This window comes from Pristiophorus japonicus, chromosome 5 (assembly GCF_044704955.1).
Source record: "Pristiophorus japonicus isolate sPriJap1 chromosome 5, sPriJap1.hap1, whole genome shotgun sequence".
Taxonomy (NCBI): domain Eukaryota; kingdom Metazoa; phylum Chordata; class Chondrichthyes; family Pristiophoridae; genus Pristiophorus; species Pristiophorus japonicus.
In genome coordinates, this window is record NC_091981.1 from 47,290,087 (window position 1) to 47,311,460 (window position 21,374).

The 21,374-nt window shown below is 42.8% G+C and overlaps 1 protein-coding gene across 8 annotated transcripts in view; it reads left to right on the plus strand.

Annotated features, from left to right (window-relative positions):
* Positions 1 to 21,374, plus strand: part of elmo1 (engulfment and cell motility 1 (ced-12 homolog, C. elegans)) — a 351,421-nt gene that overhangs the window by 140,797 nt on the left and 189,250 nt on the right. For 7 of the 8 annotated variants that reach the window (XM_070880592.1, XM_070880596.1, XM_070880593.1 and 4 more), the window contains 2 exons: positions 1,563 to 1,641; positions 21,193 to 21,243. In XM_070880592.1, the coding sequence (XP_070736693.1) occupies positions 1,563 to 1,641; positions 21,193 to 21,243 (130 nt within the window). Of the gene's footprint in view, positions 1 to 1,562; positions 1,642 to 20,762; positions 20,845 to 21,192; positions 21,244 to 21,374 lie in introns of those variants that run through there. The other variant, XM_070880599.1, reaches the window with a different exon arrangement.

Below are 21,374 nucleotides of genomic sequence, written 5' to 3' on the forward strand. Positions count from 1 at the left end.
TCTCCGATCCCCCCCTGGCCCCCAGGTCTCTCTCTCTCTCTCTCTCTCTCCCCACCCCCCCCCCTCCCCCCAGTTTCTCTCTCTCTCTCTCTCTCTCTCTCTCTCTCTCTCTCTCTCTCTTTCCCCCCCCCCCCCAGTCTCTCTCTCTTCCCCCCCCCCTCCCAGTCTCTCTCTCTTTCCCCCCCAGTCTCTCTCTCTCTTCCCCCCCCCCCCAGTCTCTCTCTCTTTCCCCCCCCCAGTCTCTCTCTCTTCCCCCCCCCCCCCCAGTCTCTCTCTCTTTCCCCTCCACCAGTCTCTCTCTCTCTTCCCCTCCATCAGTCTCTCTCTCTTCCCCTCCACCAGTCTCTCTCTCCCCCCCTCCCCCCAGTCTCTCTCTCGCTCTCTGTGTAATTCTGGGCACCACACTTTAGGAATGATGTCAAGGCCTTGGAGAAGATTTACTAAAATGGTATCAGGGTCACTAGTTTTGTGGAGAGACTAGAGAAACTCCAATTGTTCTCCTTAGACTAGAGAAGGTGAAGGAATGATTTAATAGAGGTTCAGAACTCTCAGAGGTTTTGAATACAGTAAGTAGGGAGAAACTGTGTTTCCAGTAGCTGGAGGGGTCGGTAACCACAGGATACAGATTTAAGGTATTGTCAAAGAAACCAGAGTGGAGATGAGAATTTATTTTAATGATCGGGAATGCACTGCCTAAAAGGATGGTGGAAGCAGATATAATAGTGATTTTCAAAAGAGAATTGGACATATACTTGAAGGGGAAAAAATGCAGGGCTATGGTGAATAGGCAGGGGAGTGGGACTAATTGGATAGCTTTTAGAAAGAGCTGACACAGGCATGATGGGCCGAGAATGGCCTCCTGTGTTCTATGATTCTATGATCTTCTAACCGGGTAAGAGATAATAATTTTCCAAAATTACATAAATAAGGAAATACTTTATATTCCTTAGTATACTTTTAAAATCATAGTGAGAGATGGTTGGGTTATAATATCGAGACAGAACTAAATTATAATGCATCAAATTTCAGGCTTTATATTATCTTTAAAGAGTTTTTTGTGTATTATATTTATATACACATACATACACAGTAATATGTTCAAGTATATTGTTTAGTACTGCAGTATTGTCCTTCCACTAGCAACTCATAGGTTATTACATTGAGAATCCTATTTTAAGGGGAAAAGTCTTACTATGGAGACCTAGATGCAAAGTTTTTGAGATCATTAAATGTTCCTTCAAGAAGCACTTCCTACTTATAGGCCAAACAGATTGTGTTTACTGTGGCCACAATAGAGTGCTGTTAGAAGCAATAAGTCACAACCGACAAGACAGTTGCATACAGCAGCACTGATTTATGTGCAAGAAGCAGACCGGGTGTCTCACTTAAAATTGGCTCACAGCCAGCAATTTGCTTTTTATCGAGAGTGCGTGGATGTAAATCTGATTGCAGTGATTTAATTTTGTTGGTAGAATTGATGGCATTGGTCTTGTTTAAAATATACAAAAAAACCAGTGTGTTTCCATGCTAATATGTTTTTGGTGTTCTTTTGGTCACAAAAGGTCGGATCCTGACATTCAGACTTACACGATTGCTGTGATAAATGCACTCTTCCTTAAAGCCCCTGACGACAGGAGACAGGTATTTATACAGATATCCTTCAATCTGATATCCACCAATTCATCAGTTGTCAAGCTCAATACAATTATGATGCATGTCAAACACAGACACGTGTGTGTGCGTGAAGGTTTTCCCCGCCTCAAAACTGGTCATTGTCTTTTTCATTATCAGCTGTTTGTTCTGCTTAAAAGGTATGACATGCACTGCTGTAATTATCTGCTTTACGTTTTCAAAGTGAGGTCGCACTATACATTTCTTGTTGGAATTTACTAGAGGATTTTTGGGAATTCTGGTTGTTTGACATCCGTTGCACCTTCACCTCACCTTTTTTTTTGTCATCTGCTAAAATTGTTATAAAATCCTGCGTGGCCATTTTACTTTGATATCTGGGTTTGATTTGCAGTAAATGTCGGGAAATGGCATTGATAGATTTTTGTTAGGAAACAGTAGTAAGGGTTATGGAACCAAAGCGGGTAGCTGGATTTCAGATACAGGTCAGCCATGATCTAATGAATGGTAGAACAGGCTCGAGGGCCTGAATGGCCTACTCCTGTTCCTATGCACTTGTATCCCACTTGGTCTGAGCAGATGTGCAATGCCTAAGTGCTGTTGGTGCTGCCTGGTTCAGTTTCACGTGTGTGCCCCACTGATACAGGAGGTTATGAAGGGATGCTTGTGCCTGCTTTCTTTACACTGCTCCGAGGACATCTCATTTAGGGCTCGGCATTGCTCTGGTTTTGAAGCTCTACAACAAATAAATGTGCATAAATAATGACAGGAGACAGCCGCAATGGATTTCTGTGCCTGGTATTAGGTTGTTATTGGACTAGTAATGCGCAGGCCTGGACTAATAATCCAAAGAGCATGAGTTCAGATCCTACCAGGGCAGTTTCAGAATTTGATTTCAGTTTAAAAAAAATCTGGGAATAAAAAGCTGGTTATTAGTAAAAGTGATCATAAAGCTGTTGGATTTTTTTTTTTTAAAACCAACTGGCTCACTCATGTCCTTTAGGGAAGGAAACATAAGAACATGAGAAATAGGAGCATGAGTAGACCATACGGCCACTCGAACCTGCTTCGCCATTTAATACGATCATGGCTGATTCGATCATGGACTCAGGTCCACTTTCCTGCCCACTCCCCATAACCCAAAGATGGAGTATAATGTTGGAAAGTGTGAGGTCAGACACTTTGGCAGAAAAAAATCAAAGAGCAAGTTATTATTTAAATGGAGAAAAATTGCAAAGTGCCTGGGACTTTGGGAGTACTTGTGCATGAAACACAAAAGGTTAGTATGCAGGTACAGCAAGTGATCAGGAAGGCTAATGGCATCTTGGCCTTTATTGCAAAGAGGATGGAGTATAAAAGCAGGGAAGTCTTGCTAAAGTTATACAGGGTATTGGTGAGGCCACACCTGGAATACTGCATGCAGTTTTGGTTTCCAGATTTACGAAAGGATATACTTGCTTTGGAGGCAGTTCAGAGAAGGTTCACTAGGTTGATTCCGGAGATGAGGGGGTTGACTTATGAGGAAAGGTTGAGAAGGTTGGGCCTCTACTCATTGGAATTCAGAAGAATGAGAGGTGATATTATCGAAACATTTAAGATTATGAGAGGGCTTGACAAGGTGGATGCAGAAAGAATGTTTCCACTGGTTCCACTCGAACTAGAGGGCATAATAAAATAAGGGGCCGCCCATTTAATACTGACATGAGGAGAAATTTCTTCTCTGAGGGTTGTAAATCTGTGGAATTTGCTGCCTCAGAGAGCTGTGGAAGCTGGGACATTGAATAAATTTAAGACAGAAATAGACAGTTTCTTAAACGATAAGGGGTTATGGGGAGTGGGCAGGGAAGTGGACCTGAGTCCATGATCGGATCAGCCATGATCGTATTAAATGGCGGAACAGGTTCGAGGGGCTGTATGGCCTTCTCCTGCTCCTATTTCTTATGTTCTTATGTAATCCCTTATTCCTTTATCGGTTAAGAAACTGTTTATCTCTGTCTAAATTTATTTAATGAAGCAGCTTCCACAGCTCTCTGAGGCAGTGAATTCCACAGATTTACAACCCTCTGAGAGAAGAAATATCTCCTTATCTCAGTTTTAAATGGGAAGCTCCTTATTCTAAGATTATGCCCCCGAGTTCTAGTCTCCTCTCTGCATCCACCTTGTCAAGCCCCCTCGTAATCCTATACATTTTAATAAGATCACCTCATTCTTCTGAATTCCAATGAGTAGAGGCCCAACCTACTCAATGTTTCCTCATAAGTCAACCCCCATATCTCCGGAATCAACTTAGTGAACCTTCTCTGAACTGCCTTCAAAGCAAGTATATCCTTTCTTAAATATGGAAACCAAAACCATACGTAGTATTCCAGGTGTGGCCTCACCAATACCTTGTATAACTGTAGCAAGACTTACCTGCTTTTATACTCCATCCCCTTTGCAATAAAGGTCAAGATTCCATTGGCCTTCCTGATCACTTGCTGTACCTGCATACTAATCTTTTGTGTTTCATGCACCAGTACCCCCAGGTCCTGCTGTACTGCAGCACTTTGCAATTTTTTTCCATTTAAATAATAACTAGCTCTTCGATTTTTTTTTCTGCCAAAGTGCATAACCTCACACTTTCCAACATTATACTCCATCTGCCAATGAATTGAGAAACCTAGCATCCTTAACCTGGTATGGCCTATATGTGACTCCAGTTTCAAGCCAAAGTGGTTGACTCTTATCTGCCTTCTGAAATAGCTTAACAAACCATTCCGTTGTATCAAACCTCTCCCAGTGGTTCAAAAAGGCGGCTCACCATCACGTCAGTGTAACTGGGGATGGGCAATAAATGCCAGCCTTCCCAGCGAAGCCCTCATCCTGAGAATTTTTTTTTTAAATCAGGAGGCTGCGGTTACCAAACAAAGATGCTTCTGTCTATTCATAAATATTTTCATCAATACTCGCAGAGCCTCCTCACTGAAGCTGGCTTTGAGCTGCTGCTGTTGAGCTATTTTTCACTGCTGTTGCACGGCACAGCTGGATTCATTGGCCTTTTCTAAGCTGCCTAGGAAGCATGGCTCATTGTAATTGACTGCTACTTTTTCATCGCTGCTCACAAATTTGTGTTTCTTCCAATCACTTGGAAATATTTTGTTAGTTGATCTGTTTGAAGTTTGGAGAAACTAGCTTTTTACCTGTGCTTTGTATGAACTGAGGCTAGTGAGAATTTCCAAAGTTTGGCAACTGAAACGGCAGCCTCCGAAATAAGAAGCACACCATTGGTACTTCTACTGTGCTGCTCCCCACTAGACCACTGGCAAATTGACTCATGGGATGGGCTTCCTCTATCTCGGTTTGATGTTCAAAAATGCATCAGAATTAGACCTAGATGTGACCGTGTCAGTCATCCTGCTTTTAATGGACTAAAAACTTGCCTTATTGAGCTGGTTTTTATATGATTGAAATCTGCTTATTGAAAAGTTGCCCCCAGCTCTTACATGGGAGCAAAAAAAGAAAGTGGTTAAAAGTTTTTTTTTAAAAAGCACAAGTAGGGTAGAGAGAAGGTAGATGCGAGATGAGGATAATTTTTTTTAATGCAGCAACCAGAAATGCACTTCCTGAAAGGGTGGTGGAAGCGGATTCAGTATCGAGGGGAATTCGATAAATATTTGAAGGGGAAAATTTGCAGGGCTGTGGGGAATTAACGGCGGAGTGAGACTAATTGGAAAACTCTAAGAGGCCAAATGGTCTCCTCCTGTGCTGTACGATTCTGTGAATTAAAATGTTGAGCTGTTTTTAATTCCAGTTTTTAAGTGCGTATTGTGGTACTTTAAGCCCAATAAATTAGGGTTAAAAAAAAAATTCCTGATAATTCAGTAGCCTTTATTGCTATAATAATGTTTGTTTCACCATCAAATTGAAGAAACTGAAAACTTACAAAATATAGTTGACCGGGGGAGGTGACCATTTTCCTGGTCCTGTGTTGACCTGCAGAGGACTGAATGTTTGGGTGTAAGTGTCAGCCAACTAGAGGGGGAGAGTGAGAAGATTTTTTTTTAATCCAGTTTTTGCACAGTATTTTGAATCTGGTGATCAAAAGCTAATCAGAGATGAACAATGTTGTTGACCAGTGCTGTCTTTGTGATGTTTATTCCGTAAAAGATGCTGAAGTGAAAAGAATTGGATGAGAATAACTAAAGTGAGTTTCAGTGGGGGTTTTAAAGATAACATTATATTGGTGCTGCTTAGATTAATCAGTTATGATTGAAGTCAATGCACATTTTAATAAAGAGCAAATGGAATTGATTTTTGTGGTGAGCCTAGATGAATGAGCTGCCACGATACAGGACTAAATGAATTTGATTGTACAGCTGGCTGCTGATGTTCTTTTAATAAGACAAACCATGAAATGTGTTTCCAGACTTGGGTTCATTAGCTACGCAGTTGACACGTAAAATATGGTTCAAGTAAGAATTTTCTTAGTATGAAGGAATTGTTCAGCTTGATATTAACCTATTAATGTGCAAGTTGGTCTAGCAGTAGTTATATATTTTTTTTTAATCTCCTTATTTAATTTTCTTTTGTTAATGAAAGAATACTGGCATAAAAAATGGTTGGGACCACGATTCACATAAAACCAGCTGAGCCCTTTCTCCTTTTTCTGCTTTTGCAGATTTATGAACCTTTGTATTTAAAAGCCTTACATATAGAACTTTATCTAGTGCCTTTCGGAAATCTAACTTGCTGTATAATTTTTATCAACTAAGCGAGTTGATACCTTCCAAAAATTCTAGCAGGCGCGTCCTAATTTTTTCTAAATCCCCACATGGCTACTCTTTAACGTGACACTACAATTGATGAAGATTGATAGTATTGTGTCAAGTGCCTTGGAACATTTTCCCACTTACTGTTTTTTTTATTTCTCTTTTTTTCCCTTTTGAGAGCTGGCCTTGAATGCAGCTGACTCATGAGATAAAATTTCCCTTTGTCCGCTGGCTGTGAAAATTCTGTGCAAAATAGGTGGGACAGCCTGAATCCAGGTCAAAACATCACACACCCCAAAATTCAGCATGAATTGGCATTAAATTGTCAATCCTTCTTGGTTCATAAAGACCGATTAGTGGAATGGCAGACAGGTGGCAGACTGCACCTAAACTGGACAAAGAGCAGTGCTAAACAGTCAACCGATGTGCACTGCTCTAAGGCATGTACAAGTGTAGGCACCATTATCAAACCAGTGCCCATTGTATAATGGAGCACTTGGATAATATGACCTTTGAGCTTTGCCTACAGCAGACTAATGTGGTGAGCCCATTTTAGGCTGTTTGCTGCAGCTACATGGATGGTCTTCCCACCTGATTGCCAGTGCGAGTTAACACAGATAGTATAGGACTTGTTCTTGGGTAAGAGGAGGGGAGTGAAGATCAATACCTCTTTGGTTTTTATTTGGTTGACTTTCATCCTATTCCTAGTCTAAACATACAAGATCATCTTGGGCAAGAATATGAGCATTTATATAAAAAATGCTTCAATCTATTTAAGGTTTAGTGCATTTTTTAGAGGGAATAAGTATTCATGTGTAGCCTCACGAGCTGAGGCCTCGATGTTGACACTGTAAATTTGAAGCAGTGAATATCTACACTGACGATCCATGGGATTCGTTTTACCAACATTTGTGAGTGCAGGTCATTACAGCAGTGCTAATGATGCATGACTAAAGGCAACATTACTCTTACAAAAGCAAAATACTACGGATGCTGGAATCTGGAGTAAAACAGAAAATGCTGTAAATCTCAGCAGGTCAGGCAGCATCTGTGGAGAGGAAACATGGAAAATAGGTGCAGGAGTAGGCCATTGGAGCCTGCACCACCGTTCAATATGATCATGGCTGATCATGCAACTTCAGTACCCTATTCTTGCTTTCTCTCCATAACCCTTGATCCCTTTAGCTGTAAGGGTCACATCTAACTCCCTTTTGAATATATCTAATGAACTGGCCTCAACAACTTTCTGTGGTAGAGAATTCCACAGGTTCACAATTCTCTGAGTGAAGAAGTTTCTCCTCATAAGAACATAAGAATTAGGAACAGGAGTAGGCCATCTAGCCCCTCGAGCCTGCTCTGCCATTCAATAAGATCATGGCTGATCTGGCCGTGGACTCAGCTCCACTTACCCGCCCGCTCCCCATAACCCTTAATTCCCTTATTGGTTAAAAATCTATCTGTCTGTGATTTGAATACATTCAATGAGCTAGCCTCAACTGCTTCCTTGGGCAGAGAATTCCACAGATTCACAACCCTCTGGGAGAAGAAATTCCTTCTCAACTCGGTTTTAAATTGGCTAAACCCGTATTTTGATGCTGTGCCCCCTAGTTCTAGTCTCCCAGCGGAAACAACCTCTCTGCCTCTATCTTGTCTATCCCTTACATTATTTTAAATGTTTCTATAAGATCACCCCTCATCCTTCTGAACTCCAATGAGTAAAGACCCAGTCTACTCAATCTATCATCATAAGGTAACCCCCTCATCTCCGGAATCAGCCTAGTGAATCGTCTCTGTACCCCCTCCAAAGCCAGTATATCCTTTCTTAAGTAAGGTGACCAAAACTGCACGCAGTACTCCAGGTGCAGCCTCACCAATCCCCTATACAGTTGCAGCAGGACCTCCCTGCTTTTGTACTCCATCCCTCTCGCAATGAAGGCCAACATTCCATTCGCCTTCCTGATTACCTGCTGCACCTGCAAACTAACTTTTTGGGATTCATGCACAAGGACCCCCAGGTCCCTCTGCACCGCAGCATGTTGTAATTTCTCCCCATTCAAATAATATTCCCTTTCACTGTTTTTTTCCAAGGTGGATGACCTCACATTTTCCAACATTGTATTCCATCTGCCAAACCTTAGCCCATTCGCTTAACCTATCTAAATCTCTTTGCAGCCTCTCTGTGTCCTCTACACAACCCGCTTCCCCACTAATCTTTGTGTCATCTGCAAATTTTGTTACACTACACTCTGTCCCCTCTTCCAGGTCATCTATGTATATTGTAAACAGTTGTGGTCCCAGCACCGATCCCTGTGGCACACCACTAACCACCGATTTCCAACCTGAAAAGGACCTCATTTATCCCGACTCTCTGCTTTCTGTTAGCCAGCCAATTCTCGATCCATGCTAATACATTTCCTCTGACTCCGCATATCTTTATCTTCTGCAGTAACCTTTTGTGTGGCACCTTATCGAATATCTTTTGGAAATCTAAATACACCACATCCATCGGTACACCTCTATCCACCATGCTCGTTATATCCTCAAAGAATTCCAGTAAATTAGTTAAACATGATTTCCCCTTCATGAATCCATGTTGTGTCTGCTTGATTGCATTATTCCTATCTAGATGTCCCGCTATTTCTTCCTTAATGATAGCTTCAAGCATTTTCCCCACTACAGATGTTAAACTAACCGGCCTATAGTTACCTGTCTTTTGTCTGCCCCCTTTTCTAAACAGAGGCATTACATTAGCTGCTTTCCAATCCACTGGTACCTCCCCAGAGTCCAGAGAATTTTGGTAGATTATAACGAATGCATCTGCTATAATTTCCGCCATCTCTTTTAATACCCTGGGATGCATTTCATCAGGACCAGGGGACTTGTCTACCTTGAGTCCCATTAGCCTGTCCAGCACTACCTCCATAGTGATAGTGATTGTCTCAAGGTCCTCCCTTCCCACATTCCCGTGACCAGCACTTTTTGTCATGGTTTTTGTGTCTTCCACTGTGAAGACCGAAGCAAAATAATTGTTTAAAGTCTCAGCCATTTCCACGTTTCCCATTACTAAATCCCCCTTCTCATCTTCTAAAGGACCAACATTTACTTTAGTCACTCTCTTCCGTTTTATATATCAGTAAAAGCTTTTACTATCTGTTTTTATGTTTTGTGCAAGTTTACTTTCGTAATCTATCTTTCCTTTCTTTATTGCTTTCTTAGTCATCCTTTGCTGTCGTTTAAAATTTTCCCAATCTTCTAGTTTCCCACTAACCTTGGCCACCTTATACGCATTGGTTTTTAATTTGATACTCTCCTTTATTTCCTTGGTTATCCACGGCTAGTTATCCCTTCTCTTACCACCCTTTTTCACTGGAATATATTTTTGTTGAGCACTATGAAAGAGCTCCTTAAAAGTCCTCCACAGTTCCTCAATTGTGCCACCGTTTAGTCTGTGTTCCCAGTCTACTTTAGCCAACTCTGCCCTCATCCCACTGTAGTCCCCTTTGTTTAAGCATAGTATGCTCGTTTGAGACACAACTTCCTCACCCTCAATCTGTATTACAAATTTAACCATACTGTGATCACTCATTCCGAGAGGATCTTTTACTCGGAGATCGTTTATTATTCCTGTCTCATTACACAGGACCAGATCTAAGATAGCTTGCTCCCTTGTAGGTTCTGTTACATACTGTTCTAAGAAACAATCCCGTATGCATTCTATGAATTCCTCCTCCAGGCTACCCCATGCGATTTGATTTGACCAGTCAGTATGTAGGTTATCTCGGTCCTAAATGGCTTACCCCTTATCCTTAGACTGTGACCCCTGGTTCTGGACTTCCCTAACATCAGGAACATTCTTCCTGCATCTAACCTGTCCAATCCCATCAGAATTTTATATGTTTCTATGAGATCCCCTCTCATTCTTCTAAATTCCAGTGAATATAAGCCTAGTCGATCCAGTCTTTCTTCATATGTCAGTCCTGCCATCCCACCATGGGGACCAGCACAGTGGAGCCAAATCGTGTACTCACCCAATGTCCTCACATGTGTATCTTCCAGTAGGGTAACTGAGGAGTAGGACCTGAGCTGATACCTTGCCCTCCTTGTACTAGGGGTCAGAGAAAACGTTACAAGAACACCCTCAAAGCCTCCCTGATAAAGTGCAACATCCCCACCGACACCTGGGAGTCCCTGGCCAAAGATCGCCCTAAGTGGAGGAAGTGCATCCGGGAGGGCACTGAGCGCCTCGAGTCTCATCGCCGAGAGCATGCACAAATCAAGCGCAGGCAGCAGAAAGAGCATGCGGCAAACCTGTCCCACCCTCCCTTACCCTCAACGACTGTCTGTCCCACCTGTGGCAGGGACTGTGGCTCTCATATTGGACTGTTCAACCACCTAAAGACTCATTCTAAGAGTGGAAGCAAGTCTTCCTCGATTCCAAAAGGACTGCCTATGATGTCAATCAACTGTAGCACCCAGTGACCACTGCAGCCTTGACCAGTTTACTCAGTACAGACCTAGAAACATAGAAAATAGGTGCAGAAGTAGGCCATTCAGCCCCTCGAGCCTTCACCACCATTCAATAAGATCATGGCTGATCATTAACCTCAGTACCCTTTCTGCTTTCTCTCCATACCCCTTGATCCCTTTAGCCATAAGGGCCATATCTAAGAGCCATAGAGCTCTGACAAAGGGTCATCGACCCGAAACGTTAACTCTGCTTCCTCTCCGCAGATGCTGCCTGGACTGCTGAAATTTACAGCATTTTCTGTTTTTATGCAACATTACGCTGCTCTGCAGGGCATCTTGCACATGCAGCAATGCTTTTAATGAATTTAACATGGCTGAACAATGCCGGCCCATTCTGCGTTGAAAACGCTCGCTCAGCTTGCTACCTAATATTGCAAAATACGTGCAACTTCTCTACCAGAAAATTCCCAACCAATTTTTTTTTAAACTTGTTTTTGGGATGTGGTTGACATTGACAAGGCCAGCATATATTGCCCATCACTCATCAACCAGATAGTATAAGATTGGACCCACTTGGAGGCCAGACCAGGTAGGGGTGGCAGTTTCCCATTCGCTGAAAGATATTTTTGAACCAGGTAGATTGTGAAACCAATCAGGGCAGTATTTATGGTCAGTTTCTCTGGTGCCAGCCCACAAATTACCAGATTTTTTTGACGTCTGTTTCACAATTTGTCATGGTGGGATCTGAACTCACTGGGTTGTTAGTGCTACTAGAGAGTGTCTGCAAACATTTTGGGGTGAGTCATTTAATTTCAAAATGTTACCCGTTTTTAAACAAAATCAACTTGTATTGATATAGTGCCTTTAACATAGTAAAATGTCTCAAGTTGCTTCACAGGAGCATTATCAGACAAAATTTGACACCGAGCTAAAGAAGGAGACATTGAGATAGCTGGCTAAAGGTTTGGTTAAAGAGATTGATTTTCAGGAGCATCTTAAAGGAGGAGAGAGCCGTGGAGGTTTAGGGAGAGAATTCCAGAGCTTGGGGCCTAGCCAGCTGAAGACACAGTCGCCAATAGTGGGGCAAAGGATATTCGGGATGGGCAAGAGGCCAGAATTGGAGGAGCGCAGAGACCACTGAGGGTTTTAGGGCTGGACAACGTTAGAGATGGGGATGTGTGAGGCCATGGAGGGATTTGAAAATTAGGATGAGAATTTTAAAATTGCGATGCTGCCAGACCAATGTAGGTCAGCGAGCACAGGGTTAAAGGGTGAACAGGACTTGGTACAAGTTAGGATAAGGGCAGCAGAGTTTTGGATGAGATCAAGTTAACAGAGAGCGCAAGGTAGTTGGCTGGCCAGGAGAGCATTGGAATAGTCGCCTCAGCTTCCACCCATGGCTGGGGTATCCTCGCGATTGTTCGCTCAAACCGCCCATCGCGCCTTCTTAGGCACACCAGTACGTGACATTTGCCTGAAGGTGTTTTACTCTGAGCTATGGGGTGGGCAACATTCAGGCTTGAGTTCATGGGTGAGGAAGGAACGTACCCCATCAAAGTTTAACCAGAAACACACATCTCCATAAGCGATGAAGATTTCGACCTGCAACCTGAGAGAGAAAGAGAGATTTGTATTTATACAGTGCATTTCATGATCTGAGGACGTCTCAAAGAGCTTTACAGCAAATGTACTTTTGAAGTGTAGTCACTGTTTTAATGTTGTGTGACTGAGGGAAAGCAAAAATAAATTACTCTGCCATATTAAAATGAACTGTTTCTATGAATAGCTACAACCATAACCAGCAATTACCTGGAGACATTCCTGATGATTCAAAGGAGCACAGACCAAGACTTTCTCTACAGATTAATGGCGCCATTATCTGTATTTGTAAACGCGCACAGAAGACTGATTTAGCTTCACACTCTGTCTTTCCTCCGTCTCTTCCCCGCCCCCCCACCATCTTGCTAGTATGAATGAGATGAGTGCTCATTTCCTTAATGCCTTTCATTGAGGCATGAAATAGCTTTCGTCAGACTTTTACACCCCAAGTGCAAAGTCCTTCAGAACTGCAACCAGGAATTGTCTTGCATCACTTACAGAAACATAGAATCTTACAGCACAGAAGAAGGCTATCCAGCCCATCAAGCCTGTGTTAGTTCTATGAAAGAGCTATCCAGTTAGACCCACTCCAATGCTCTTTCCATAGAGCCCTTCAAATGTTTTCCTTTTCAAGTATATATCCAATTCTCTTTTGAAAATTATTAATGAATCTGCTTCCACCACCTTTGCAAGCAGTGCATTCCAGATCATCATAACTCGCTGTGCAAAAGAAAATTCTGCTCAACGCACCTCTGGTTACCAATCCCCCTGCCAGTGGAATCTGTTTCTCCCTATCTGCTCTATCAAAACCCCTCAGGTGTTTCTTGGGTGCAGCATATTTGTGCCACATACCAAAGGATAGGCTTTTAATTTGTTTTCCCTGATGGCTCAATTGGTGAGTTAAATGTCTGCTATGAGTGTCAGCCAAACAAACCCAGGATCTTCTTGGTCCCACCACCCTTTCTGTCCATAGATAGTGGCCTTGGCAGCAGTGCTTCTAGGTGGGCAGGGCTTGGGGCTAACCAGTCTCATTTTCCGCTGCTAATCACTATCAATTAACAACTCCTGGGATATGTTGGATAGGGCTCAACAACAATACTCTTCCAGGACTGGAATAGTCTATCAACAACAACCTCTTGGGCAAGGTATCAGTGGGCTGATGCCTTAGAACCCTATTTCAGCACAGAAAGACTTGTATTATATAGCATCTTTCATTGACCTCAGGGCATCCAAAGTGCTTTACAGTCAATTAAGTACTTTTGAAATGTAGTCACTGTTGTAATTTAGGAAACATGGCAGCCAATTTGTACACAGCAAGCTTCCATGAACAGCAACCTGATAATGACCAAATAATCTGTTTTAGTTGAGAGATAATTATTGGCCAGAAAACTGTGAGGGTCCCCCTGCTTTTGTTAAACATAGTGCCTTGCGTTTTTTTTTTACATCCACTTGTGAGATCAGACCTTGCTTTAACTTCTCATCCGAAAGACGGCACCTCCAACTGTGCAGGACTCCTTCAGTACTGCACTGGGAGTGTCGGCCTAGATTTTGTACTCGGGTCTCTATAGTGGGACTTGAACCCACAACCTTTTGATTCTGAGGTGGGAGTGCTACCATTGAGCCACGGTTAACACACTATCCCATACAACTAGACTCTGCTGTGCATGTCACTATCTAAAGAGAGCAAACAAAGCATTTTTCTTCTTGTAGCCAGAACCTGAGTAAGCTGCTGATGGTCATTTCTGACGTCAACACCATTATTTAGTTGGACTGAAAGCAGAGACAGAAGTGATTCGAGCGGTAAATACCATGGCTTCATCGCCACATCTAATCAAAGTGTTGTCCAAAATATCGCTCCAGCTATGGGAGGCCAGAGGTGTTGAATAACAGGAGAGATATTCCTGGGTCTATTTGCAGGTGCAGCAAATAGAGAAATTGGGCAGGTTGGAGTGAATGAAACTCTAAACGAAACCTACCTGATTTTCCTTCCATTTAAAATAGTGGAGGTAATTCGGGCAGATTTCTTTACCCGCCTGGTTTTACCGGTAATCAGTAGTTGCAGACACTGGAAAATCACTCCTAATATTAACCCCTCTGAACTAAGGAGGAAATGTTTGCATGGATGAAAGACTATAACAAGGCTGTAGCTAATTAGATTTAAATTGAATACTGTAAAATGGATTTTTATTATATAGTTGTGTCGACGTTATAATTCTGCTTCATAATAGTTAAGATTACCTATACAAAGTCAGCTACTTTTTGGGGAGGGCAAGACTTTTTTTTTTAAATCGGTGTTTTTTCTCTTTCCCCTTTTCTTGTCCTGTCTTCTACATCTCAAGCCATCCATGGGCAGGCAAGAATCCCCCATTCCTCAGCTAATGCCTCTCTGACACAATATGTGAGGAGGTGTGAGACAGTGGCTTACGGGCAACTTCCCAAGTCACACACAATCCCAACTTAACCAAATATCACCGTTCCTTCATGGTTGCTGGGTCAAAATCCTGGCACTCCCTATCTAACAGCACTGTGGGAGCACCTTTACCACACAGTTCAAGAAGGCGGCCGACCACCATCTTTTCAAGGGCAACTAGGGATGGGCAATAAATACTGGCCTTGTCAGCAACACCCTCATCTCGAGAATAATAAAAGATATATATATTTTGTTCTAAATGTTTTACCACAAAAATGACACTTTAAAAGAAACCACCCAACCCATGGCAGGCCTTTCAGTTAGAGCTGCTATTTTCCACTCAATGTTTTCAGTTTCTAGCAGAATTAAATATGATGCCAGCATAAACACTGCATCCATATAGTTGACCATCATTATCGACGAGATTTATCCACCCACAGTAGTTAACGCTTCTTTCACTAATTGTGCCAATTTGAAACACTTCATCTTTTCTTTCTCCTTTTTTCAGCAAACATTGAATTGAGAAATGTTCCTTGATTGCCTAAGTTTTTGCGGCTCCTTGTAATTAGGATTGGCACCATGCAAACATGCCTTTTAACACCAGTATCTTGACTGTCAAAGTGTGTATCTTGGACATAATCAATGGCAACCAGTATTCAAAGTGTTAAATATTCTTAACTTGAAAAGTACCATTGATCCCAGTCAGATCACACAGCAACACCTTTATTGACATTCATTTATCCCTGTCATGTATGTTTAGGATCTGGCACTGCTTCACCTGAATTGCTACCCACATCTCATCTTCCTTCACTCATCAGCTCCTTTTTCTCCCACAAGCTCCCATCTAAAGCTTGTAGTTGACATAAAAGTACTTCAAATGATCAGCTTTTATTGACCTCAATTGGTGGATATTGCAGTTCGCTTTCTACTGAACTATAATCTTCCCTTGTACCTGAACAAATGTCCACAAAACAATTGTGGATGTTAATATCGAAAACTAGTGAATTGCCTGATGCACGGTGCCATGCCTCTCTCTTACCTGTCTGTTGCTTGCATGTTGCTGTATTTCTCTCTCTTCTTTTTCTGTGTCTAGCTTTCTTTTTCTTGCTTATTCCTGGGATTCATTTCAAATTTCTCTTTTTTTCCTTTCTCTCTCTCTCATTCTTTCTCACTTTCTATCTCTCATTCTTCTCGCACGTTCTCGTTCTCTCCCTCTCTCCCTCTCTCCCTCTCTCTCACATTCTGCTTCTTTGAGTGAGGGGTGCTGAGGTTCCATTTTCTGGTAGGGGAAGAAGGGACAGGCAGCTTGTAGGTTTCTGCAGCTTCCTTCACATTCCCTGCCACTTCACCCTGTTGCTTCACCAGCCGCTCCCCATTACGTGTGTACTACCTTCTCTTCCCACCAGCCCCAATACTCTCATGATAGCGCTCTACTCTACGGTGTTGTACTCTATATAAAGTGCTACACTCTTATGGTAAAGAAGGACAAATTTGCATTTTTATAGCCTCTTTCACAACCTCAGGATGCCCCAAAGTGATGCAATGTAGGAAATTGAGGTAGCCCGTTTCTGAAGAACAAGGGACCACAAACAGCAATCAGATAAATGACCAATTTTAGTGGTGGTGATTGAGTAATAAATATTCATCAGCACTCCCCTCCTTTTCTCTGAATAGTGCCATGGGATCTTTTATGCCCACCTGAGAGAGCAGATGGGACCTCGGTTTAACGTCTCATCTGAAACTGCACTGGAGTGTGAGCGTAGATTCTGTTCTGAAATCTCAATTGGGCTTGAACCCATGACCTTCTGATTCAGAGGCAAGAGTGCTACCACTGAGCCACGGCTGGCATATATTTATGGTACTATACTCTTTTTATAGCGCTCTACTCTATTTATATCACTAAGTGTGATTAAAAAAATAAGTTGCTGGTTTTCTGCTGCTAGGATGCTGGTGAAAGAAAGAACACACTTGTAGATATATTAACACCTTTCAAGTCCTCCGTGCGTCTGAAATTGTTTCACAACAAATTAGTTACTTTTTTGAGGTCAGTTGAATATTGGGAAGACCAAAGCCATTGTTTTCGGTCCCCGCCACAAACTCCATTCCATAGCCACTGACTCCATCCCTCTCCCCAACTTCTGTCTGAGGCTGAACCAGGCTGTTCGCAACCTTGGTGTCATATTTGACCCTGAAATGAGCTTTCAACCACATATCCGCAGCATAACTAAGACCGCCTATTTCCACCTCCATAATATCGTCCGTCTCTGCCCTTGCCTTGGCTCATCCGCTGCTAAAACCCTCATCCATGCCTTTGTTACATCTAGACTTGACAATTCCAACGCACTCCTGGATGGCCTCCCACATACTACCCTATGTAAACTAGAGGTGATCCAAAACTCGGTTGTCCATGTCCTAACTCGCACCAAGTCCCACTCACCCATCGCCCCTGTGCTCGCTGACCTACATTGGCTCCTGGTTAAGCAACGACTTGATTTAAAAATTCTCATCCTTGTTTTTAAATCCCTCCATGGCCTCGCCCCTCCCTATCTCTCTCATCTCTTCCAACCCCCCCCCCCCCGAGATGTCTGCACTCCTCTAATTCTGCCCTCTTGAGCATCCCTGATTATAATCGCTCAACCATTGATGGCCTTGCCTTCCGTTGCCTAAGCCCCAAGCTTTGGAACTCTCTGACTATGCCTCTCTGCCTCTCTTTCCTCCTTCAAGACGCTCCTTAAAACCTACCTCTTTGACCAAGCTTTAGGTCACCTGCACTAATTTATACTTGTGTGTCACGGTTTCAAATATTTTATCTCGTAATACTCCTGTGAAGAGCCTTGGGACATTTCACTACGTTAAAGGCGCTATATAAATACACGTTGTTGTTGTGTAATTGCCTCCAGCTCCTGACAGACCGCATTGCGGCACTGGAGCTGCGGGTGGATTCACTTTGAAGCATGCATGATGCTGAGAATGACGTGAATAGCATGTTTAGCGAGTTGGTCTTACCGCAGGTTAAAGGTACACAGCCAGATAGGGGATGGGTGACCAACAGGAAGAGCTGTGCAAGGAAGGTAGTGCAGGGGATCCCCTATGGTCATCCCCCTGTGAAACAGATACACCGCTTTGGGTACTGTTGAGGGAGATGACTCATTAGGGGAGAGCAGCAGCAGCCAAGTTCATGGCACCGTGGGTGGCTCTGCTGCACAGGAGGGCAGGAAAAAGAGTGGGAGAGCTATAGTGATAGGGGATTCGATTGTAAGGGGAATGGATAGACGTTTCTGCGGCCGCAACAGAAACTCCAGGATGATATGTTGCCTCCCTGGTGCAAGGGTCAAGGATATCTCGGAGCGGGTGCAGGACATTCTGAAAAGGAGGGTGAACAGCCAGTTGTCCTGGTGCACATAGGTACCAACGATATAGGTAAAAAACGTGATGAGGTCCTACGAGATGAATTTAGGGAGCTAGGAGCTAAATTAAAAAGTAGGACCTCAAAAGTATAATCGCAGGATTTCTACCAGTGCTAGTCAGAGTAGGAATTGCAGGATAGCGCAGATAAATACGTGGCTTGAGGAGTAATGCAGAAGGGAGGAATTCAAATTCCTGGGACATTGGAACGGTTCGGGGGGAGGTGGGACCAGTACAAACCGGACAGTCTGCACCTGGGCAGGACCGGAACCAATGTCCTGAGGGGAGTGTTTGCTGGTGCTGTTGGGGAGGAGTTAAACTAACATGCAGGGGGATGGGAACCTATGCAGGGAGACAGAGGGAAATAAAATGGAGGCAGAAGCAAAAGATAGAAAGGAGAATAGTAAAAGTGGAGGGCAGAGAAACCCAAGGCAAAAAACAAAAAGGGCCACATTACAGCAAAATTCTAAAGGGGCAAAGTGTGTTTAAAAAGTCAAGCCTGAAGGCTCTGTGCCTCAATGCGAGGAGTATTCGTAATAAGGTGGACGAATTAACTGCGCAGATAGCAGTTAACGGATATGATGTAATTGGCATTACGGAGACATGGCTCCAGGGTGACCAAGGCTGGGAACTCAACAATCAGGGGTATTCAACATGTAGGAAGGATAGACAGAGAGGAAAAGGAGGCGGGTTGGTGTTGCTGGTTAAAGAGGAAATTAATGCAATAGTAAGGAGAGACATTAGCCTGGATGATGTGGAATCGGTATGGGTGGAGCTGCGGAATACCAAAGGGCAGAAAACGCTAGTGGGAGTTGTGTACAGACCACCAAACAGTAGTAGTGAATTTGGGGACAGCATCAAACAAGAAATAAGGGATGTGTGCAATAAAGGTACAGCAGTTATCATGGGCGACTTTAATCTACATATTGATTGGGATAACCAAACTGGTAGCAATGCGGTGGAGGAGGATTTCCTGGAGTGTATTAGGGATGGTTTGCTAGACCAATATGTCAAGGAACCAACTAGAGAGCTGGCCATCCTAGACTGGGTGATGTATAATGAGAAGGGACTAATTAGCAATGTTGTGCGAGGTGCCTTGGGGTAGAGTGACCATAATATGGTAGAATCCAGAACCAGGGGACATAGTCTTAGGATAAGGGATAGGCCATTTAGGACTGAGATGAGGAGAAACTTCTTCACTCAGAGAGTTGTTAACCTGTAGAATTCCCTGCCGCAGAGAGTTGTTGATGCCAGTTCATTGGATATATTCAAGAGGGAGTTAGATATGGCCCTTACAGCTAAAGAGATCAAGGGGTATGGAGAGAAAGCAGGAAAGGGGTACTGAGGGAATGATCAGCCATGATCATATTGAATGGTGGAGCAGGCTCGAGTGGCCGTATGGCCTACTCCTGTTCCTATTTCTTATGTTCTTATATTTAGGTACAGTCGTCCGTTTCTTAGTAAATTAAAAATAAATAACTTCAAATGCTTTTAAAATGTGCCTATTAGTGTCCTTGCGTCCAAAAGAACCAGCTTAATTTTTAGAGCCTCCATGAAGGCCTACAAATGAGCACCATTAGCAGAAACTTGCCATTATCTAGGATGTAATCCTATATAATGGAGAATTTCTGCTAATTGCACCGACAAAACTGAATTAATCACCATGGTGAGTTTCTGCAAACGAGCACAATTAGCAGATACTCGTCATGGTGATTAATTGACCCTGAGGGCATGGTCAGTTTTGTCGGTGGCAATGCTTCAAGTGCGTGTTTTTAAAACTAGAGCAAAAGGTCGTAGAAATTCGATTTGTGCTGAACGTAATTTGTGCTTAACATTCCACGAAGAAAGATTAATTAATACTTTCAATATAATCCATAAAATAAAGCTTACCAACTGGAAAATAACTTAAGTTTAATAAGTTTTAATATAAAAGCATACAGAGAAATGGATCTGGGAACTGTTTCACATGGGCTGTTTATTTCTGAATCATCAGAAAGTCACAGGAGATTGCAAAACTGTTGATGGCTCTGCTGCTCATTTCTTGCACTGCTGTACTTTTGTGTTACTAACAAAGCTTCTGCATCCTGCTTTCTTGCTGCACGCTGGCATAGCTTGATGTGGAGGGCAATGTTGGCATCTTCGATTGTCCTCTGACAGTAAGTAATGCCTGTTCTCCTCTTTGGCTCCATCTTAAACATAAGCTCCAACTGCATTGATATTTTACACCTGTCCCCATTTGTATGTCCTGTGTTTGTCTCCTGTTTGTTTTTTAAGGTCACACGGTTTTGAAAGATACCAACTGCATCTGGATATGAATAGAGAAGGAATCTTGTGATTTGATTGTACGGATTGTAGAAATCGGTGTTGTAGAAATCGGTGTAACGTTGGGCTTCTCTGTCCAACATTAGTTGGCCGGTTCACACACTGACAGATGTCAAGGAGCAGGTCACATTCCGCTCTCTCATCTGACCCCGGATGGCCAGCAATAAGAAAAATAACACAAATGAATGGGTATTCCAGGACAGTGCAGTGATGCTACATGGTGACGCACCAACACTTGATGCCATAGAGCAAGGATGGATACAGGTTTGAACTTTTGTTCTGTTAGATTCCTATCCTGAGCCACGTTAAAGGGGAAGGTGCTGAATGGAAACATTTGGGATCTACCAGCAGCAGGTTATTATGAGCTTTGAACTGGGCACAACACCAATTACACACTCATTGGACCAAGGGCATGGAAAACCAGTCTCGGCCTGTACTGTTAACTTTGTACACTCCTGTTTTGTGATAAAGTATTGTTCATGCAACTTTGGACTTGCAGATATATTCAGAAATAATTGTTGTTTCTTTTTACAGTAATCATCACATGTTAAATTACATTAAGATTTTTAACCATGGATATCTTTTCTTTCTCTTTCTTTTTGCTCTGCACAGGAAATAGCGAATATCTTGGCCCAGAAACAGTTGCGTTCCATTATTTTAAGTGTAAGTCTGGGGAAAGGTATTGGACAAAGGCCATCATTTGTACTTGTACTATTACTGCATATTTTATTAGAAAACAACAACTTGCATTTATATAGAGCCTTTAACATAGTAGAACGTCCCAAGGCGCTTCA